Source organism: Amblyomma americanum, chromosome 2, assembly GCF_052857255.1.
Source record: "Amblyomma americanum isolate KBUSLIRL-KWMA chromosome 2, ASM5285725v1, whole genome shotgun sequence".
Lineage (NCBI taxonomy): Eukaryota > Metazoa > Arthropoda > Arachnida > Ixodida > Ixodidae > Amblyomma > Amblyomma americanum.
The window spans coordinates 77886495-77910536 of NC_135498.1; the positions used below are offsets into that span (position 1 = coordinate 77886495).

Sequence of the window (24042 nt, forward strand, 5' to 3'; positions counted from 1 at the left end):
ACACTTTGCAGCTGCGGCCCCGCGGAGGCCTTCCGGCCGCTGTGCGTCGTCGGGAACGGAGCTTTCTTTCTTTCTTTCTTTCTTTCTTTCTTTTTCTTCCCTTCCTTCCTTCCTTCCTTCTTTCTTTCTTCCTTCCTTTCTTTCTTTCTTCCTGTTTCTTTCTTCCTTTATTTCTTTTTCTCTTTATTTCTTTCTTTTTCTCTTTCTTTCCTTCTTTCTTTCTTTCTTTCCTTTTCTCTTTCTTTACTTCTTCCTTTCTTTATTTCTTTCCTTTTCTCTTTCTTTCCTTCTTCCTTTCTTTTCCTCTTTCTTTCTCTCCTTTCTTTCTTTTCTCTTTCTTCCTTTCATTCATTCTTTCTTTCTTTCTTTTTCTTTCCTTCCTTCCTTCTTCCTTTCTTTCTTCCTTTCTTTCTTCCTTTCGTTCTTTCTTCCTTCCTTTCTTTCTTCCTGTTTCTTTCTTCCTTTCTTTCTTTTTCTCTTTCTTTCCTTCTTTCTTTCTTTCTTTCTTTTTCTCTTTCTTTACTTCTTCCTTTCTTTATTTCTTTCCTTTTCTCTTTCTTTACTTCTTCCTTTCTTTTTCTCCTTCTTTCTCTCCTTTCTTTCTTTTCTCTTTCTTCCTTTCATTCACTCTTTCTTTCTTTCTTTTTCTTTCCTTCCTTCCTTCTTCCTTTCTTTCTTCCTTTCTTTCTTTCGTTCTTTCTTTCTTCCTGTTTCTTTCTCCCTTTCTTTCTTTTTCTCTTTATTTCTTTATTTTTCTCTTTCTTTCCTTCTTCCTTTCTTTCTTTATTTTTCTCTTTATTTACTTCTTCCTTTCTTTCTTTTTCTCTTTCTTTCTCTCCTTTCTTTCTTTTCTCTTCCTTCCTTTCATTCACTCTTTCTTTCTTTCTTTTTCTTTCCTTCCTTCCTTCTTTCTTTCTTTCTTTCGTTCTTTCTTTCTTTCTTCCTGTTTCTTTCTTCCTTTCTTTCTTTTTCTCTTTATTTCTTTCTTTTTCTCTTTCTTTCTTTCCTTCTTCCTTACTTTCTTCCTTTCTTTCTTTCTTTTTCTCTTTCTTTACTTCTTCCTTTCTTTATTTCTTTCTTTTTCTCTTTCTTTACTTCTTCCTTTCTTTTTCTTTTTCTCTTTCTTTCTCTCTTTTCTTTCTTTTCTCTTTCTTTCTTGCTTTCTTTCTTTTTGTTTCCTTCAATTCCTTCTTCCTTTCTTTCTTCCTTTCTTTCTTTCTTTCTTTCTTCCTGTTTCTTTCTTCCTTTCTTTCCTTTTCTCTTTACTTCTTTCCTTTTCTCTTTCTTTCCTTCTTCCTTTCTTCCTTCCTTTCTTTCTTTCTTTTTGTCTTTACTTCTTCCTTTCTTTATTTCTTTCTTTTTCTCTTTCTTTACTTCTTCCTTCTTCCTTTCTTTTTCTCTTTCTTTTCCTCTTTCTTTCTCTCCTTTCTTTCTTTTCTCTTTCTTCCTTTCATTCTTTCTTTCGTTCTCTCTCTCTCTCTCTCTCTCTCTCTCTCTCTCTCTCTCTCTCTCTCTCTCTCCCCTTTCTTCCTTTCTTTTCTCTTTCTTTCTTTCTTTTTCTCTTGCCTTCTTTCTTCCTTTCTTTCTTTTTCTCTTTCTTTCTTTGTTTTTCTCTTACTTTTTATCTTTTTCTTCCTTCCTTTCTTTCTTTCCTTCCTTCCTTCTTCCTTTCTTTCTTTTCCTTTCTTTCTTTCTTCCTTTCTTTCTTTCTCTCTCTCTTCCTTTCTTTCTTTCTTTCCTTCTTCCTTTCTTTCTTTTTCTCTTTCTTCCTTTATTTCCTTCTTCCTTTCTTTCTTTTGCCGTTCAAGCATGACCAAGGAGAATGAGCGTGTCAAAATATTTAAATGTATTCATCATTATCATCACCCCGACTACGCCTACTGCAGGGCAAAGGACTTTCCCCACATCATTTCAATTAACCAAGTGCAGCGCCAGCTGCGGCCATCTTATCCCCGCGAACTTCCTTATCTCATCATCTACCTACTGCGGAAAGAGGAAAAGAAAGGCATCGCTAACCTTGCAGAAAAATTAGCAGTTCGAATACAAGAGAAAGGATAAAGTCTTCGCTGTATTCATGTCATATCGCTTACTCGCTTTGGTTAAAGGCAGTTTTGTTTCGCAAGGTGTTCTCTACTCTAATTCGGGCCCCTTCTTTTTATTACGCACTCCTAGATCCACATGTGTTCATGAAATGACCCTGTTTCGACCCCCCCCCCCCCCCCCTCTTCTCCGTTCTGGGCAGGGTAGAAACAAGGGCTTCAAACGACTGCCAATGTTTTTGCAGCAGGTTACAAAACCTACAAAGCGTTTCTCCATGGGCTTCAAAACTCCTCAGCCCGATCCTAAGAGATGTGCGACGTTCCCAAGAACAGAACAAAGAATGGCCGGAAACGCATTTATATCAGTCGCTGCTACTCGGGCGTAGAACACGGATGAGGACTTTGGGAGAAAAAAAAGGAAAGCGGGTGGAATGGTGGCTCAGAAATGTCGAAGTGTTTTGTTGAGATATCTGTCTCTGATGCGGCTATAGCAAGGTACTGCTTTATTTTTCTACCGATAGATGACACTGGAGGGATAATATCGGGCTGTCGGCCAAATGAGGCTGTCTGACCCTCCTGCTTTTATTTTTATCAGCGCGAACACTTTGGCATGTTGCAATTTTCGGCGACAACACAATTGTGAGTCTGGAGACTGACTTGCTTTATTGTGAAAACTTCTGGACGAAATTCACTTCTGGTTGGTAAATAATATATTAGTCGACTAGCCTAGAGATTGAAAGCAATATCAGCTCATATACAATATTATTTACTGACAATAATTTTTCTTTAATTTACTCACTAAGAACCTTACCACTTTTGTCAAAGTATCAATATTAGAAATACTACCGGCCTATTACCTAAAAAGCGAATAAGAATTGACTTAGTCATTGGAAACAACGCCACACAACGGGAGTTTCAGTTACATACTAGTGGCACCACTGCGTAAAATGGCATTTTTCATTTCACCTTCGCTGCGAATTGGCAACGAAGAGTGGCAGTTTGTCTTGTAATCATATAAATTTCCTACGCACCTCAGTAATGCAGGTGGCGTTGAAGAGAGCAAAAAGAAGAGAATGGGCAGCGGTTCGTACTTTTTGATTGTCTTACACGCCGCACCAGCCCCCCCCCCCCCCCCCTTTCGCTCTCCTTTCCCACTGGGTCCCCCGACAAGACTTTAATGAATACGTTTTCGATTACTGCTCCATAAGGCACCGGAAAGATTAGTAGGGTTTGACGATTTTAAGTTTGGTGAGTGGTACGTAATTGGCAACATGTTAATTTCATGACAACTTTGAACGACGAATTACATGGTAAGATTAATGATAAATCAGCCAAGAAAGAGAAAAAAACAATAAGCATCAGTGGCTGGCTGAAAGAGTTGGTACCGGTGCCGGCATTTGAGAAATATAACCCCCTTAAACCAATGACATTACTTTCTGCCTAGACACGCAGGTGTATCTGCAGCATTCACGTTACTGCGATGGCGTGGAGGGCTCACACAGAGGATGTGACGAATTAGGAAGGGCGGGTATATGCACTTGCCATGAGTCCCGTGGTGACCGCGATGCCCCTGCCACAGTACGTGTTGGGCACGATGTCTCCGTAGCCCACGGAGAGAAACGTGATTGCCGTCAACCACATGGTGTTCAGCAAGTTTGCATGCTCCTCGTCGTGGTACCTGCGCGGAGAGAGAGGAAGGGCGGAGAGAACGCGGTTAGGCACGGCTGGGCGCCAGGTATGCGGCGCGCTAGACGCGTACTGCATGAGGGACCGAGGGACACGTATGCTAGAGTTCAATTAATTTGTTTTCACGTCGTCAGAATGATTCGAACCCCGGTAAGAACAATGGTAGGCGCACTATACACGAGGCCAGACCGAATCGAGATATTAAGGCTAATTGCTGCTGGTAATAAGACAGCGTTAGATCAAACTTGTACGATATGCAGATAGGAAGACGCACGCACGCACGCACGCACGCACGCACGCACGCACGCACGCACACGCACACACACACACACACACACACACACACACACACACACACACACACACACACACACACACACACACACACACACACACACACACACACACACACACACACACACACACACACACACAATGTGCGCGTGAACGAATAAATGAATGAACGGAAGGACAAACAAGCCGACATCAGTCCAACCAAGAGCCCTCATGAATAATGGAATATAGGACATCAAGAATACATCTACTATTGAGCAAAATGAGTGCGCGCGTAAAATAGGATGCAAGGAGAGTGCGTAACGTACAGCAAAGACCCTCAGGTGTAAGGCAACTAGTACATGTAGTGGTAAAAACAGCTACGTGGTATTGTTTCGAGCCAATCTTTTTTTTCCGGGTTATTTAGGCAAATTCCATCAGCCGATCATGTAATCGCTGTTAAATAGCTATGCTCAAGAACGAAAATAGTGGACTCACTCCATTATGCACTGCACAAAAATACTTTGCAAAATATGCATGTTTACACGGAAGTCACTAGGGTTCCCTCCTGCGACTTACCTCTCTCCGGTATATAGATTTACATGCAGCCTCTAGCAAACATCGTAGTACAGTGTCCCGCATCGAGTATGTATGCTCATGTGCTCAATATTTCAGTAAGTCTACCATGCACACATTCCTGTAGGCAAACAGCTCGATTACGATCAGGTACTCAATTAAAGGCTCTAACGATTTCGACATGGCACGCCAGAGACATTGAGCTCGCGCTAACAGTATGCTCCGTTCGTGCCTTGCACCCTCGGTGCACTTACGTAAGGCCTTACGTAAACTTGCTCGCGTCAACGCAGCTCTAAGGTAACGATCTCGCGTTTGCAAACAAGAGGCTTATGAAACGTCCGACTTCACCCGGTTCGCATGGATGTGTCACCGCTTTGCGTCCGTTTGAGACTACGATGGGTTCGCGTGCGCTGCAATTGATGCGATCCCTGCTGATTACAGTCAAGTACCGGTGACGGCTTCCTCTTTGCTTCGCTCAAAAAAGAATTTGAGCCGTTGAAGAGATTAGCGTACATTCATAGACCACCCGGCTGTTTTCATTTTAAGGTATTTTACAGCCATTTAAACTTTAAGAATTTTCCCCGTTATAGCGATTAATCCAAATGCCTCATCATCATAAGCCGGGTTAGGCGACAACAAGAAAAATTCGTAGTGTTTGTTGAACTTTCCTTAGTTTGAAATGAAATGAACAATGAATCTTAATCCATTATGCGAAGCGGATTTGAAACCCAGCTATAGGCAAGTTATGCGTAGCGTATTTGTTAATTTATGAAAACTTTGTTTCGCTATCACAAGGCTGGCAGTCATTGCAATCAGTGGCAGTGACAGCAGATTTTTTTTTCTCTTTTCAAACCTTTCTTTGTGCCAGAGTTTAATGTCAGGAACAATAAAGGCAGAGAAGAAGTTTAGCAGGAAACGTACTTAGAAGCAAAGTTAGGGGTATAAAGCGTACAGAAATAAAAATGAAAAAAAAAGTTGCAGACGTTCTCACAACGTGACGTGGCTCGTAGGCCCCGTGGCCAATGACAATATGGCTCATGTGACCATATTGTGTGGCTACGTCATTTAATGCAGACGATGGCGAGGAGATCTTGACGGAATAGGGACGGGGTCCTGCCCATAATATAACTGGCACGGTAAAATGAAGAGATGATTAAAAAAATGATAACATTCCGGATGATAAGATAATGATATGTGATAATATTCTAGCAAATGGGCAAATAAATGGCAGCGTTCTCGGTTAGAGCATGCTACGGCGCCGTTGGTACCACTTAGTGCGAAGAAAGTCACCAATACAACTATCTTCGTAGTGCGCGGCTCGTAACTGAACCGCGCCTTTTAGTTTGACCATGTCAGAGGAGTCTCAGGTCAGGTGGAGGTCCGGAAGGATCAAACGAACGTGAGAGCTCTGCGCCAGTGTGGCGGGCAGGGACAAAAAGCGCTCTTACCCGCGATTGTGAGGCATGTCTTTTTTTTTTTTCCTTTGTGACTCTGAAATTCCTTATCGGTGCGGATATTCGCCATATCCGACGCCGCTGGTCCCAGTCACGCACATGTCACCCGAGGTGTCGCGCCCAACCATGACATGCGCGCACGTGCACGCTATAGCTGAGATAGCAGACACCTACGTGCCACAGATTTGTGCCAAGAGAAAAAGCGCTCTTGTTGGAAACCCTGCCAGTCTAGTCTAGTCTGTTGTTGCCAGGAAGAAAGAAAAGGAAAGTGCACAGGCCTGCCCACTGGCTCAAGCCGAGCCACAATCACTACCACGTGCAGATAGTAGGAGAGTTGAAAGATGGGATAGAAAGACAGGATAGTAAAGACGCGCTAAAGACAAGGCCGATCCCGGAGGTAGTGCAATACCGGGCGAACCGGTGGCGGGAGTGTAGCATCCTTCAAACTCTCCGCCACATTTGCAAAAATAAGTCCAATTGGACCCGTAACAGATACTCTACAGGGTCCGGACATGCTAGTTCTGTAGCTCCTTTTTATACCACTGAATGCCGCTCAGTTCGGCCGGGTTGGCGAACTTGTCCTTCGCGGCCAAACTTTTTTTTTGCCACGGCAGAGAGAGCGAGAGAGGTTAGAGTTAGTGCCAGTGAGCGCCTCCCTACAGCTTATAATTAGAGATTAAGTGAACGAGTGATTTGAGAGATAAAGCGACAGATAAAGAAAAAATCGCATCAACAGCGTCTGCGTTCTAAACTCTCTAAATCTTTTTTCTCCACCTCAAACGGTTTTTGCCTGCCTTTGTCACCGGTATTTGACACGCCGACGTTGGAACCAGGCACCATTTTTTTTTTATTTTCTGTCAGCTGTCGGATTCTGCTGCGCTATTTAAAACACAATCCTTTACCAATTTTTCTTACTTCTAGCGCAGTTGCTTCGTAATTGTGTCGTAGAGCGGTGGCGCGAAGCTGTCGCTCCCCAGTCCATGATTTGTTTACCAGTACACCGATCGAAGAGGCTTAGGTGTGGTTTCCAGCGCAGGCATGCGCAGAACACAAACAGTTTACACGCCCGCAGTGCGCGAGGCCTTAAAGAATAAATAGCAACTACATCTCAATACTGACGCTCCGCGCGTGCAGAGACTACACAGTAGAGAAGAAAAAGAACAGCGCACCGGTCCCTCATATTGCGCGCGCACCTGCAGCTTACGTAGCTTCAGCCTCCCTTTTCTATAGCAAGTTGCGCCACCACCGGCATGTGGTTAAATATAGCGGCACTCAGCGCGTCCGCAAAGCCCTCGCGTTGCGAAACTACCATTGTTTGGAGGGCGACACGCGCGCGACAGCTCTCTTTCACGAGTGTTTTTTTTTTATTCGCATGTCGATGGGATGGTCGCATCTTTGTTGGGTTAGTGTCGCTCTGTTAACAGAGTTCCTGAGCTGTTATCTGAGTTTCTGAGCTGGTACTTGAGTGAGTCTATCTGTGTTGCCTGTTACGTGACAGACAGACAGACAGACAGACAGACAGACAGACAGACAGACAGACAGACGGACGGACGGACGGACGGACAGACAGACAGACAGACGGACAGACAGACAGACAGACGGACGGACGGACGGACGGACGGACAGACAGACAGACGGACGGACAGACAGGCAGACAGACAGACGGACAGACGGAAAGACAGACAGACAGACAGACGGACGGACGGACGGACGGACAGACAGACAGACAGACAGACGGAAGGACGGACAGACAGACAGACAGACAGACAGACAGACAGACAGACGGAAGGACGGACAGACAGACAGACAGACAGACAGACAGACAGACAGACAGACAGACAGACAGACAGACAGACAGACAGACAGACAGACAGACAGACAGACAGACAGGCAGACAGACAGGCAGACAGACAGACAGACAGACAGACAGACAAACAGGCAGACGGAAGGACGGACGGACGGACGGACGGACAGACAGACAGACAGACAGACAGACAGACAGACAGACAGACAGACAGACAGACAGACAGACAGACAAACAGGCAGACGGATGGAAGGACGGACGGACAGACAGACAGACAGACAGACAGACAGACAGACAGACAGACAGACAGACGGATGGAAGGACGGACGGACAGACAGACAGACAGACAGACAGACAGACGGACAGACAGACAGACAGACAGACAGACAGACAGACAGACAGACAGACAGACAGACAGACGGACGGACGGACGGACGGTGCTCACTTATCTCCCCAAGAGAAAGGCAGACAGCCTCATTCTTATCCTCTCAAAGCCAAAGGCAGCTTCATTCTTATCTCCTCAAAGCCTAGACCGACAGCTTCATCAAAGTTGAAATTCGGGCTTGTTGGTTCATACTTCGGAGCAATAGCGCAAACAGGACAAGGGACCAAGAACGAGTAGACACACAGTGCTGTGTGTGTCTACTCGTTTTTGGTCCCTTGCCCTGTTTGCGCTATTGCTCCGAAGACAGCTTCATTCCTTTTCCCTCAAAGCCAAGGGCACCACTTTGGTCAATCCGCTCGATCTCGCATTTTCGCCTCCTAAAACCTGCCCCGCTCACCAGTGGCAAGGCCGGTCAGCGTTGAACACGTTTTCATGCCTCGCACTTTGCATGCGGGCATTGTTCTCGTCGCTGAGACGAAATGCCATGTCCCGTTTCGAAATCTGCGACAGGCGTAGCGAGGTTGTTTTAATTTACGAGTGGCTGGAATGATTAGCCGGGATCATGCAGCTCGGTTTTTCTTTGACGGGACACGCCGACGGCCGCCGGCGATGGGTCCGACCGCCACCGTGCCTACTTGCCGCGCGCGCAGAAAGGCCGATGCATGTTTCAACGGAGTATTTGCTCAGAGTCGACTTGTATAGAAGCACAGGCGGGCATTGCATTTTGGTGGTGAGACAATGAGTAGACAGCAAACACGAGCCTTGGACATTGTCACCGCGCAATTTCGAAGATGTATATGTGGCGCAACGCTCATGCGAGGCCACAAAAACAAAAATACCATGTGCAAATACGCCAGCACTTTCAAGGGCCAGCTGGTACACCTGCCGAGTATTTATGAATCGTATGCGTTAGCGCGAGTGCCAGTGCTTTTGTGCTCAGCTGTTCTGTATTCCCGACTGATAAGATGTTTACAGCTAGCCGGTACACACTCCCGTCAGATTTCGACATGAGGTGAACAATGCAACGTCCTTAAAAGGACACGTATGTGCACTCTAAACAGAAGGGAGTAAATAGGGAGTAAGCTCTCATCTAGCGCACTCCCTTTTATGAAAGGGAGTGGAATAGAGGAGTGCTTATTTCCTTTTTACTCCCATAGAGCTTCTTATTGTTTAGAGTGTAGGATTTTACATACAACACGATGTTTGCGCGTTCAAGTGTTGTCAGCAACCGGATGCTGAATGTTGACTAAATTAATCGGGAGAACCCTTAAAGTTAACGCGTAGGTGGTCTCGAATAATCGGCTTAATATTTCTACCCCGCCAACGGAGCGCATCGCTAGGGAAAAATCAGATAAGCAGTAATGAGCGTTTCGACTTGCGAAATCTGCTTGTTCGCAACGCTTTGCCTCGCAAGAGCCCATCACAGCTACTGCTTCCGAGGAGAGTGCATACCCACTCATCCGATTCTTTACACACTGCATTCGTCAACATTTCGCTGCGCTAACAAAGCAAATGAAGGCGGCGAATTATCTTCGGCGCCGCAATGCCGACTGTATAGATACGCGCGCGCTCAATTTGAGAGCGCAGAGACGTCGAACTGCGGGCTGGAAAGAATAAAAAGTTGAAATAATTCAATTACAAACGGCACCAGTGCAGGCGGGCTCTTTCGCGACGGCTTCATTAGAAGAAAAGAAGGTTTCAAATCGTCAGCGCCGCACAATTTGTAACGGCGGAGGCATATAACGCTTAAAGAGGCAGGAGCTCTCCCTCCAGCCGCTCAGTGTGGAGCCCCCAACACGCACACTGCCTCGACCATTGCCTAACAAGGAGAAATGAGTTCGAAGAACCGCTCCCCACGTATCGGCGGCGCGTGAGCTTGGCCATGCAGTTCGCTGATCCGTAATTCGATTACAACGGCGCTGATTGAATTTGTTCCAGACTTTAAAGCGCGCGTTTGAACGGCGACCCGACGGCGCGTGCGTCTTGTTCGGGACCACCGCAGTTTCTTAGTTGGGCAAAGACGCTAGGCGGATAGTGGGGGGGGGGGGGGGGGGGGAGAAGATGATAAAGACGGTGACAGTGACCCTGTTTATCAAGGCGCGCGTTGCATCAAAGGATGGATGAATGGACGCGGCGAACGAAGGGCGGTGATCGCGCAGGCCCTAGTTCTTCGCGAGTTGTGTGCAATGCAGCGGGATGAACACGGCTAGGACTGTCCTATAAAAAGAAATAAAAAATATGAAGAAAACACATATGTAAAAGCCGTCACATATTGCTATTTACAGTGGCTTCTCTTGAATGACGATCGAATTTTTATAGGGCAAAATGCGGGTTGTAAATGTCATAGAGAAAGAAAGAGAGAGATAGAAATAGAAAGAAAGAGAGCTAGAAGCGAGAGAGAGTGCGAGATGAACAGAATGGGTGGTTCTTGAACAAAAAGAAAAGGAAGTCGCATGACGCATGTAGCAGTTCATCGAGCTGATTGCTATCAAGGAACCTGGACCAGGTTGGGATAGTAGAAATTAAGAATAAAAAGAGAGATAGAAGGAGAAAAACAAAAGGAAAGAGAGAGGGAAAGAGAGGCATGAAGAGTTTCGAAATTTCTAGACGAAGAAACCGACAGAAAAAATGGCCTGGCTTAGCTTATGGTTAAGCCTAGGATGCGAAGCATACGTCGTTTGGCAAGCCGTACTTCTCGTTCTTCTCCCGTTTCCGTGGCTCTTTGTAACTTGCGCTTTGCGGTCTGGCGAGCCGCCTTCTCCCTGGCCGACATCTCGCTGCTCAACTGACTCAACGAGTGCGTCGCCTTTTATACAATTGCGTGACGTCAGTATCTCCTAGCGGTAGGAGCGGGAGTTAGGCCGCCGGCGGAGGCTGCGCGTCCGCAAGCGAGCGCACGAGTTGAGCCCCAGCTTTCACAGCTGTTGTGACGTCATATCACGTGGTGCGCCGATGTAGGTCAAGTGGTAGCTACGCGGCCGCGCGCGGCGCAGCAAGGAAGAGCTCGGTTGTGCGGCTAGTCGCTAATACGTGGCTATCGAGCATTGTGTTTCCTCGGCGCTTCTTTGATGGTTTAGCATGCACCGTATTAATCCACCCTCGTAGACGGTGGCGCAGTGCCTGAGGTCTTCAACGGGCGAGCACAAGGTCTTGGTAACAAATTATGCCCGCAGCGGTCGCATTTAGAGGGGTGCCAAATTATAGAGCGCTCTTGTGTTGAATCATGTCAGCGCGCATTCAAGCACTCCAGGTGGTCTTTACTGATTCAGACTCCTCCACCACGGCTTCTCTCATATACGTAACGGCCCAGGTGCAGCTGCGGGACGTCAAAGCTTCACACAAGGAATATTAGCCAGTGGGTGCAGTATAATGCAACGCGTATGAAACAAACAAATATCAGTACTGCCAACGTAAGTAATCTCATCTCATACGCGCCCAAAAATCGCTCGATGTTGTTATAAAAAACGAAACATTCTGGTGTTAACTAATTTCCGTTTCCTCGCAAAAAGAAACCTAATGAGCGTACTCTCCACAAAGTAATTTCGTCAAGCATAGTGACACGAAAGTAGCTGGTTGTCCCACGAGAGCAAAACGGGTTCTCTATTTCCGGTTGAGCATGCTAGTGCTCGAGCGAAGCGGTGAAGCAGGCTAAACAAGGCCCCGCTGTGCACTGGGGTGGCATAAACAGTCGCGCGTAAGAGGGCGGAAGCCTGCATAACGCCGTTATAGTCTACGCACGGCCGCCCGGAATTAACGAGACAGGGGAGCTTAGGCAGGGGTGAGGCCTTTGTGCGACAAACACCAAAGATGGCGCGTTTTCAACACAGCGTCGCCAACAGGGCCATTGTGAGGGACGCGTCGGAACTTCAAAGCGGCGCTTTATAAGCGGCGGGTGTCGCGCTCGACATGCCGCTGTTTTTCAGTTTATGGATGAGTGAGTAAATTGATTCGGGGTTGCGGGCGGTTACTCGCGACGGGGCGGCAATAGTCGCTCCAGAGGGCGCGTCGGTCGGATCTCCGCTGAATAGACGAGGCGCTCTATAGAAACCCACTGCACTATAACGCCTCCTTGTGCCGTTCCACGTAAAGTGAATGAGTTGCCCTATTAACTAGAACTTGACAAACTCGCTCTCCGAAGTGTGGAGGACGCCCGTGTGCTTTGCGATGCCGGTGAGCATGTTAAATAATAATAATAATAATAATAATAATAATAATAATAATAATAATAATAATAATAATAATAATAATAATAATAATAATTGTTTTTTTGGGAACGAAATGGCGCAGTATCTGTCTCACATATCGTTGGACACCTGAACCACGCCGTAAGGGAACGGATAGAGGACGGAGTGAAAGAAGAAAGGAAGAAAGAGGTGCTGTAGTGGAGAGCTCCGGAATAATTTGGACCACCTGGGGATCTTTAACGTGCACTGACATCGCACAGCACACGGGCGCCTTAGCGTTTTTCCTCCATAAAAACGCATCCGCCGCGGTCGGGTTCGAACCCGGGAACTCCGTTATAAATTAATTCTGAGCCCTCCACTATACGGCATCTCTTTCTGTCTGCCTTTCTCCATTCCCTCCTTTATCCCTTCCCTCATGGCGCGCTCATACTGTAGACTCCGAGTGAGAGTACCATAAATTTAACCGCCACCAGTTATTACTAACAATATCGTTAAGCGGCGAGCATTATCGCTTCGTTTATTAATGCTACTGCTGCGCCACGTTATATAGTCCTGTAGCTCTTCATAAGTGCCAGCCTCGAAGCATTGATGTGCGGCACCTTGAAACTTAGATGGGAATGCATATGGATTGGAGGAAGGATTTAAACAAATTTTATTCAGGGCATATTTTGATATAGCGCTGCTGGCTCCACTTCAAATTGACAAAAGATTGATTCGCCATTGTAAAAATATATATATGACGTGGCACTTAATCGGACGATTTTCAGTAGGCAGGAAAGACGAACACACTTGAAGCGTGATTATTGCAGATAGAGGAGTGGAAACTCCTGGAACTGTAGGACACACACATACTTTGCCACTAGACAACATAGAAGAAAATTATTCGCTGCGATAGCAAAACTAAACGGAGGCTTCTTCGTTCGCACTCCAAATCTGAATTCATGGCTTCATTTTCTTTAGTGACAGCGCTGGGGCAACAACAGTTTGCACTTAAGCGCTCTTTTCGCAATGCTTTTTTTTTACTTCCATGTGCCAGCCCTTCCAATCGGCTGCTAAGGACGACATATCGCCCGTCTTTCTTTCATGCGGACGATACACACGCCACCAATACTTCGAACGCGCCGCTTTGGGACCACCACGCGCCAACGCTGCCGTGACAACATTTGAGTGAATACAAAGCATACGCGAGTGACTTCCAGGAGAAAAAAAAAAAGGAACACCGTTATATTTTCCTCGACTTAGCTCTTTCGGGGCGCTATACGGTTGTTCGAAGGCCGAACGGCCGGCAGGCAGTCGGCTCGGTTCGGCTCGATTCGCCAGCGCCTGTCACTCTTATCGCCCGGCCGCAAGTGTTCTTGCGTTGTACGGTCCCCAGGGAACGTCAGCCACATCGCAGTCTATTCCGGCGATACTACGCACACAGACCGCGCTCTACGCATCTTAGAGCCCTTGGAGACTATCCCATAGACCGTCCAGCAAAAGCGCGGTAAGGGGACACAGATTTGCTCTTAAACGTTCGATCGATGGCGACAGTGTGCGGCTGTGGGAGGTGCGGCAACGCGATGGAAACGAAGCAAAGCCAGAAAGGAAAACAAAGGAGCGACCAGCACGCAGAAAAGACCGCTACGAGCCAAGTGTGACGTGAGTGACAAAGACTGAAAGGTCGACAGTAAGAGCTGGAGAGCCCAGCGATGCGATCGCGCGAGCTTGAGCGAGGACAAACATCGTGGCGTCGTCTCTCGCTGTGCGCGCTCAGTAAGCACAGAAAACAGGAAAAAAAATAGGAAAATAAATCAGACTCGCCGGGACCCTGCGGCTGGAGAGATAAAGGGAAGGGAAAACATTTTTCTCGGTGGCCACAAAGGCGCGGGACAAAGGGGCTTTAGCCGAGGAGGCGGAAGGAAGTGGGAAACGGGAAGTCGACGTGCGCGGAAGCGGAAGCGAAAATGAATAAAAAATTGGGCGCACTCTCCCGTCAGGAATAAAACGTGGGACGATCCGACAGAGCCAAAACAAACGTCAAGAGTGGCCTGCGTGAATCAAATAGAGCTAATCGAATAAGTTATGGTTAAGGGACCCTTCGCTATGTAAGCGTCACTGCAGGCGATAAAAAACGGGTCCGATATCGTGTTTGTAACTTCGAGTTTTTATTTCCTTCCTTCCTTCTTTCTTTTTTTATTCTCACTAGAGTCGGCTGCAATGGAAACACCACTTCACTCAGTTTTTCGTCTTTGGGTGCACACGATAATGCGGGAGGTGCACTCATGGTTTGGTTAAGCCCGTCCGACTGTGTCTAGTGTCAAAGTACCAGAAAGAAAAAAAAAAGAATACTGACGCACAATTTAACGTGGTTAGGCCAAATGCGAAATAGGTGCGAACTTCGGTTTTCACTTTGGTTTCAGTTGTCGAGGATTGGCTTTCAATGTCAAGCAGGCGTCGGACAAAAATCGGCGAAATTGCAGAGTGGGGTCTTCGTGCTGGCGAACTGAAACTGGAGGGGACACATAAGCTCCGCCTTAAGGATATGACGCAATAGCGTTAATGGCTTAAAGCCCATAAATATGGAATTGGTAATTCTCTATACTTTCATAGGTCGCTGGGAGTCGGCATACCACTCCTCGCACAGTGGCGCAGCGGTTAAGCGATGCGGTGGGCAGTTTGCTCACAATAGGGTGGACAAGTGATGATGTCACAAGTTCACGTGACCAAGCTGCCACCCGCCTGCCACCCACACAGGCGGGTGGCACCCAGCTCTTCAAGGTCGCAGAGAGACAGCACAGACAACGGCTAAGCGGCTGTGTGGAAGCTCCGGTCAGCGCATTAAAACTAATAAAAAGTAGGCAATGAAAGTCAGAACAGTGATAGCCCACGATAACGCCGAAACGGCTCGAAGGCAGCGTGCAATATTAGCGTGGTTTTAATTAGAAACAAGACAACAAACTAAAATTCAGGGGGCACTTTGTTGACCTATAAAGTGCGGTGAGGCGAAAGCCTTTAGCGCGGTGTTGCTGCTTGTGTCACTGGTGTGTGGTTGAGATGTTAACTAAGTACACAATTGTTTGTGAATCTTAAAAGCTGGATACACTGGAGGGCATCTGAGGGGCATCCATCTGATTCGACGCCTTTCCGCAAACACTCCCCAGCGTCCTAGACAAGGAGAACTACATATGCGTTGGCAGGAAGTAGCGGAGTCATTAGCACGCGCAGCTGCGGAAAGGAAGGATGGTGGTTCGAATCCCATCGTGCACAAAGAATTTTTTTCTTATGGAGTTGAAGAGTGTCACGGACGGACGGACGGACGGACGCCGCGAGCATGAGCCATTAAAGGCTTCCGCCTTAATAATCTTTGTGCACAGCTTCCGCGGTGGCCTAGTGGTTACGACACTCGGCTGTTGACCCGAAAGACGCGGGTTCCATCCCCGGCCGCAGCGGTCGAATTTCGATGGAGGCGAAATTGTAGATGCCCGTGTACTGTGCGATGTCAGTGCACGTTAAAGAACCTTAGGTGGTCGAAATTTCCTGAGTCCTTAACTACGGCGTTCCTCATAGCCTGAGTTGCTTTGGGACGCTAAACCCCCTAAATGAAATCAAATCTTTGTGCACGACATCTGCCGGCATTCAATATTTCTTCTGATTTGTATCGCGAAATAAACAATGAAGTCCTTACGAAATTAACTCTATTGCTATAAATGTGACTTTCTTTCACTATTATCGGCGCACAAAACACCGAGCTTTAATTACGCAAGCCAGCGCGTAGCAGCATTACGATCAGAATACACCAATGACAGCAGGCTTTTGAAATGAAAGTACTACAAACATCCTGCCCTCTAGTCTCCTTAAGTAACTTTCTCTAAAATTTCTTATCCTCTTCTAGGTTTCGCTGTGTGTGGGCAAAGAGGCATTAAAAACGAGGACAGCGAAAAAACAACACGGAAAGGGTGCGTTTGCTTGCCGGCTCGACTACACTGGAAAGACAAGGGTCAATACGCAATCTGAAAAGAAAGGTGAATACAAGTTAGCGCCTATGTACATCATGTAAATGTCTTCTCGTCCCATTCCTGTTGCACCATTATTTTCCCAGGGGAAGACCTAGGACTAGGCCTCTCATAATATTTGTACTATCCAATAAAGCTTTTATTCCTATTTTTTTTACCAGCAATAGTCCTTTTTATATAATCAAAATTTTAACTTTGCAACGTGAATTTGTGTGCGTTCGACGGGAATAGCTCGCGTGCGTGTTTTTCACTCACTAATTACATTTTCAATTCGATAGCTTGAGACCCAGTGCCGCGGAGGGCATGATGTTTGACATCAAAACACTTGACCAGAAACTCGTGTATCCTGCAGGCCTCAGCCTCTATATGCTACCCTCCAGGCGGCTCATTCGTCCATACGTTCGTAAGTGCGTGGTTGGGTGCGTGCTTGCCTGCATGCGTATGGCACGAGGGCATCCTCACTGCATGCCATTGCGAGAGCCCACACTTTTAAAAGCGATTGGGTGGGGGGACATCAATTTCGAGTTCCATTGAATGAAAGATTGCCTTAAATCGAATGGCCTAGGGTTCGGTCTAGAGATAGACAGCAGGAGGCGAAGGCTACCGGAGGTATGGAAGATGAGTTCACTACACAAGCACGCCGGAGATTCTCGAAGCCTAGCGGAGGGCGTTAGAAGGTCAGTTGTGCAGGTTTTGCAAAGTGGTGCTTTGGTAGGGAGCACATAGTTTTGAAAGAATGGTTACTACATGCCGCTTACACATCGTAGCTCAAAAATACCGCTTGATAAAATAAAATAAATAAAAATATCAACAAAAATGGCGTATTCGGCTCCTCTGTGAATAGCCCCCGGCTCCTTTCTGTGTCTCCATGTAAAAAAAAATGAAGTTTATGTTCTAAGCACCTTCGTTTGCAGTGACCACGGCAGAAGCTGTAACGCGCATACGGCTAGTCCAAGGGCTGGCGGCTCCCGTGCGCGGAGTAGTAGTACAGCGTCTGAAGCACGGTGCTATGCTTGACACTTCCCAGCAAGCTGCACGCGCTTTTAAGTAACTAGATCTTCCCCTCGTACACTGCGGATGTACTATCGTGACCTAGACTTTGCAGGAGGAGCGAGTGTAGGGAAAAAACTTTATTTCGGCGCAGTCACATAATCCAGCCATTTGAATGTGCCAAGACATAAGGGGACATGCATGGTAACAATGCCACGCGGTTAGTTCTCGAGGAAGAGCTACAATGAACTTCTTATCAGAGAACACGCGTCTCTTAAACTTTTGAATGCTATAGTACTGCGCTTGTTCACGTAGACTGCAGAACTGTCAAACAGAATAGCCCTCTGCAGGCTATTCTGCAGAAGGCTATTCTTTTGAGCTGTCCCTCCATGGAAATGAACCTATTCTACGAGACAGTTTATGTAACTCTAGAGCATTATCGAACGGGAATAGAAAACTATGGGGACGCTTAAATAACCTGAAGAGTGGAATGCGTAAGCATTAGATTTGACATTTGCCACAACTTATGTTGCAACTCCTGTGTGTGTGTTTGTATCAGTTTCTTTGGAATTGTCGGTCTATAAACCGCTGTATTTGGGCTGCTAGCTGCTGTGACGGTGCCGACATTTGCATATATCACATTTTATTCTGAATTTTTAATTTGGATTTTCTTTTTACATTGCTTATTGAACACAAGCATCCCTCAAGAGAAACGTATACAACAGCTGCATCTTACGGTACTCACCTGCGGGGCAGAAACATGGGGGTATCGAAAAGGATCCAGCTTAAGTTCAGCGAGCTATGGAAAGAAAGATGATCGGTGTAACATTAAGCGACAGGAAGAGGGCAGAGTTGGTCAGAGAACAAACGCCGGTTAATGACATCCTAGTCGAAGTCAAGAGGAAGAAATGGGCTTGGACAGGGCATGTAATGCGAAGGCAAGATAACCGCTGATCCTTAAGGGTAGCGGAGTGAATTCCAAGAGAAGGCAAGCGTAGCAGGGGGCGGCAGAAGGTTAGGTGGGCGGATGAGATTAAAGGGACACTGAGGAGAACCCTATCAAAAATTTTTTGTTAGCAAAATATGATAGTTCGGCATTTCATGGCTTTGTTTCCGCTTGTCCGGGAGCGAAAGATGCATTTATTTCAAATAAATTTGGATTCGAAGTTGAAAAAGCTTTTCTCGCCGCTCCGATTGAAACTCGAGAACTCTTATGACGCCACGGAGAACTCTTATGACGTCACAGGACGGAGTGACATGAAACGTTACGTAAACACAGGCTCCGTGATTTCTGGCCGCTAGCGGTGAGGTCTAGCAGCTGCCGAAATGAAAGCTACCGCCGCCGCACATTGAAGGCATCTATCGGGGAACTGTAGAAGAACTGAGGATTGGGCGAGTTGGTTGTGATCCATCGCATTAAGAACCAGCGCTAAAAAACACACAGAGGACGAGACGAGACACACGAAGGCACTGAACTTACAACTGAATTTTATTCGATAGTAAGAAGTCAATTTATACAATACACACACACGTGTAAGGTTGTCCAGTCAAACATAAATGCGCTGTAATCACCTACATGCGATAAAACCCCCCAAGAAAACACATTAAACAAATTTCCAAGGCACGTGCGCTATCGTCAACCCCGCTACCCACAATGAAGCAAGCTCATTTCTCTGCTTGACAGGCTAATCGACGTTTTGCTCACACATCCATCGCCCTTTCTGAGAATGTGGAATGTCTCAGCTATCTCTCTTGTGCATTGGTCATGATGTACGAACTGTACGGTCGTATCCAAAAAACGGAGTACAGTTACACGCAGTGCACTGTTGTGATACATTTCTATTTTCTTTCCTGCTGACGGAATTGGCATGCTCTGTGAGGCGAACATTGATACACCCCCCGGTCTGGCCGATGTATATACGCCCGCAGGACAAAGGAATAAGATAAACCACGCCTTTCTTACAGGTAACAAACTTGTTTCTATGCTTGATATTGCATTGTTTCCTATTAACCTTCCCCTCACATTTCTTCTGTACTGCAGCTCCTACTTTCCCCAGTTTATTGGGAGCAGAAAAAACCAATCTTGCAGCATATCGAGCTCCTACTCTTTTAAGCCGGTGAGACTGGGCGTGGATGTACGGCATAACCACGAACTTCCTTACTTTTGGACCAGAGCTAAGTTCTGAGGGGGGCCCGGATGTCTTCAGCGTTTTAGACACTTTTTCCGCACAGGACACGATAAGAGCATCCAGGTAACCTGCATCCCTGCACCTGTTGACCTGTGCGTTGAGGCTGGATCCCATTGTATGGGGGCAAGATTTCTTCAAGGCCATACCGATGCGGTTAAGCATAAGCACAGGTCAGCGGGCGCAGGGATGCAGGTTGCTTAACCGCATCGGTAAGCCCTTGAAGAAATCTTGCCCCCATAGAATGGGATCCAGCCTCAACGCACAGGTCAGCAGGTGCAGGGATGCAGGTTACCCGGATGCTCTTATCGTGTCCTGTGCGGAAAAAGTGTCTAAAACGCTGAAGACATCCGGGCCCCCCTCAGAACTTAGCTCTGGTCCAAAAGTAAGGAAGTTCGTGGTTATGCCGTACATCCACGCCCAGTCTCACCGGCTTAAAAGAGTAGAGCTCGATATGCTGTAAGATTGGTTTTTTCTGCTCCCAATAAACTGGGGAAAGTAGGAGCTGCAGTACAGAAGAAATGTGAGGGGAAGGTTAATAGGAAACAATGCAATATCAAGCATGGAAACAAGCTTGTTACCTTTAAGAAAGGCGTGGTTTATCTTATTCCTTTGTCCTGCGGGCATATATACATCGGCCAGACCGGGGGGTGTATCAATGTTCGCCTCACAGAGCATGCCAATTCCGTCAGCAGGAAAGGAAATAGAAATGTATCACAACACTGCATTACGTGTAACTGTACTCCGTTTTTTGTGGATACGACCGTACAGTTCGTACATCATGATCAATGCACAAGAGAGATAGCTGAGGCATTCCACATTCTCAGAAAGGGCGATGGATGTGTGAGCAAAACGTCGATTAGCTTGTCAAGCAGGGAAATGAGCTTGATTCATTATGAGAAGCGGTGTTGACGATGACGCACGTGCCTTGGAAATTTGTTTAATGTGTTTTCTTGGGGGGTTTTATCGCATGTAGGTGATTACAGCGCATTTATGTTTGACTGGACAACCTTACACGTGTGTGTGTATTGTATAAATTGACTTCTTACTATCGAATAAAATTCAGTTGTAAGTTCAGTGCCTTCGTGTGTCTCGTCTCGTCCTCTTTGTGTGTTTTAGCGCTGGTTCTTAACGCGATGGATCTATCGTGGGTCGGTACCCTTGCTTCGTTTACGTTTGCACCGGCGTCTTGCCAGCGTTACGATGGATCCCGTTCCCGAACCCGACGACGTAGTTCTCGCAAAAACTCTGGCCTGCATTTCAGCGACCTCCGCCCCACAGAGCGTGCGTTGGTTTTGAGGAAGCACGGTTAGGTTAGGCGCCGGCGGGTCGTTTCCCCCCTTCCCCAGTGAGCAGCCGTTGCAAACTAAATATCATAACCCCAGTGCGGGGTGTCGCGGGGGGCGAGGACAAGGTCGGCGCATTGCGCCCATCGGAGGCTGGCCGGGGCTTTGGGGACAACGGATTGTGATTCCATGAAAGGCGCGGTTGCACGGCGCAGCAGGCGGCGTCGAGGTCTCCCACGGTTGCAAGGGCCAAGTTATTTATTAATTTTTTTGCCACAAAATACGGATGGGTGCTCAAGGGCGGTCGCGTTTAAAGTTGGCGGCTTGAAACTAAAGCCGGCGCACGACGCTTCAACGGCTTCCGCTAGATCCAACGGGTCCACTTGATTGGGCTCTCTAGCCCACTTGCAAGTACCTTCGAATACGTAATGTGAATGAATTAAATTAGCCGAGCTCGAAAAGAACAGCTCCGCTCAACTGCCGAAGCTATTGAATTGCGTCACAACGCGCACCTCGCGGCGGAGCCGAATCAGTCTGGCCGGGCCGGCGGCGGCTGGCGCACTTGGCGCGAAATAGAGACATGCTCCAAGTCTCCACACCAGTGCGGTCAGAGTGCGCCGAAGCCGCCGAACGCGTCGGCGGTCAAGCGCAGTTGGAGTATAGAGGGTCTTCGCTTTGGCCGACGTGACGTCGCCGTGCAGCGCGCGCGCGCGCGTTGCGCGTTTTCCCGCTAATGTGAGCGCGCCTTTACGCGGGAGCATAAACGCGCCTTAACAGAGCCTACGCTTAACCGCTAACTAGCGTATTCGTTGGCGGCATCTATGGGAGCCACTGAAACCCCCCGCCCACTCACTGGATAAAAGAAGAAATCCTGTGCCGAGGTTGGGAATCGAGCCAGGGCCTTTGGTGTTTGAGGCGGAGACGCTACCACTCCGCCACGACAGCTCAAGCTGCAACTACCGATAAAGGCGCATCTAGTGAATGCACTCTTCTGATGCAGAAATCTCCGCGCTTTCGCTAGGTATATCCTGGCCTAACAGAGCTAGGCCAACAGCAATTTTTCTTAACTGCCTTGTACCTTGTCTCCCGTCCCTAAAAAACGATTTCCGTTAAGTAGTTTGAAGTTGACTGGCACAGCCGGGAATGTTTCGCCGGGAGGGCGTGGGAATACACAAGTGCTGCCTTGCACGATTACCGACCATCGTGCCATCATAGTTTTTCATCGACCTTGGCGACCATCTGACAAGCCTTAACAGGCTCCTTCAAAGGTTAACTAGCACTTGAAGCGGCACTTGGAGTTCCTATGCTGTTCGGCGCTTGTAAATCGAGGCGCGTCAAAAACAAAATCACGGGGCACGCAAAGCTCATAGACGCGAAGCGCCATAAGAAATCGAATCTCTCCTGGCCGCCTGTGGCGCCGCAAAGCATCGGTTTTCTTTGCTTCCAACATTCAGGTTGCCTTTTGTCTGCCTTGCTTGTGTGATAAAAGTGCGCTATTGGTTTTAAAACAAAACTTACTTCAATATTGAACCGCGCAACCTTCCTTTGTCAGCCTCAGAGATTCGCGAATCCATGTAGGAAGGGAAATTCCTCCAAGGTGGCGTCTCTTGTCTTATGGCGTCACCACGCTTGTACTTGCGAGATTGGGCTGTTTTCTACCTTATTTTATACCTTACAAGAGCTTTGTTTTCAGTAAGAGTAGCGTTTTTGTGATCAGGAGCTGGTATTTTATCGATACAAGCCAACCTCAATTTCTCCTCAGTGTCCCTTTAAGAAGTTAGCGGGCATACGAATGGCGCAGCTGGCAAAAGACAGGCTAGTTGAAGAGCATGGGAAGGGCCTTTGCCCTGCAGTGGTCGTAGTGAGGCTGATGATGATGGTGTCGCTTTGGTCATCATTTCTTTTTGGAACGCTACAAGGATGGCTTTATGGCCAGTGAAATGGCAGGTGATCCGGCGGCCAGGTCGCCCCCTGCCACGGTGGGCAGGTTGTGATGATGTCACAAGGTCACGTGACCGCTCTCGACCAATAAGCGGATTTCGTGACTCAGGACATCGATGTGGTTCCGGTGTGAGGACCACTCTGATGGTGTCGCACCATATACTGTCTCAACAAGTACATTTGGCGAGGTGTAAGACCCAACTGACTCTAAAAGGCTAATTTAAAGATGATTTTATTCTAATGGAGAAAAAGGTGCTTAACCAAAAATCTCCATGGCTAACAATGTTTTTGACAAGCTTGCAAGAGCTAAGGCCAAATACCGATTCTCTCAAGCATTTCACCCCATTGGAGCTGAGAACTGGAACGGGGGAAAGTGAAGCCTAATTTTAAATAAATATCTCATTCTCGTCAGGGCAATGCTTACGTCGGTTTGCATGTGTATATGACGCTAGCCAACGACACAATAGACAAAGACACAGCGCAATTTGAAGCTGCTTTCCCGAAAGTCTTCGTGATGCCGATACTAAACACCGTCTATACGAAGCCGACACACTGACGAAGCATTAATGAGAAAAAAGTACGAACGCGGCTACCAAACACCAAAAGCACCACGCAAGTTTAATACAGCAGCGCGCAAACGCTCATCCCTGCAGTACTACATGAAAGCGGCGATGAACGAGCATAATAGGCCCGAGGCAGATGCTCGGTTCGAAAAGCATAGAGAGACTCTGGCGCTATCAAGACGCCGGCTGCTGCATAACGGCGTGATACGCCAGCCTACCAGTAAAAGACGAGTGCGGGAAAGGGGGCGGGGGGGGGGGGGGGGGGAGTACACCCGGTTGTCCAGTGTCTAACCAGCGACATGGGGTCACAGCTCAGGGTCGTGTCTCGGCGCCGGGGCCAGAAAGCCAGGAAGTTACGGCGAGTCGCCCATAGCAAAGTCTCGGCAAACGCCAGCCTCTCTCCCATGAACAGGGACGCAGGAATGGCCACTCTGAAAGAAGACAACGGCTGCACTATGCGCTTCTTCCCCAATACACGAGAGCCGTGCAGAGAAACGCACGGCCGTCCGGAAACGATGCGCCGAGCTAGGGGAGACTCCCGAAACCTTGGCAAGGACCGCGACAACAACAACAACGAAAACAACAGCAGCACCAGTAGTAAGAAGATGCCTGCATTACTTTGGGAGGTCTCTTCTCGTTTCCTCGTCCCTTCTCCCCTCTCCCTGGGCATCAAAGCCGTG

The 24042-nt window shown here is 47.5% G+C and overlaps 1 protein-coding gene across 4 annotated transcripts in view; it reads right to left on the reverse strand.

Annotated features, from left to right (window-relative positions):
* Positions 1 to 24042, reverse strand: part of SK (small conductance calcium-activated potassium channel) — a 202563-nt gene that overhangs the window by 17709 nt on the left and 160812 nt on the right. For all 4 annotated transcript variants that reach the window (XM_077654683.1, XM_077654682.1, XM_077654681.1 and 1 more), the window contains one exon: positions 3582 to 3717. In XM_077654683.1, coding sequence (XP_077510809.1) covers positions 3582 to 3717 — 136 coding nt within the window. The remainder of the gene's footprint in view (positions 1 to 3581; positions 3718 to 24042) is intronic.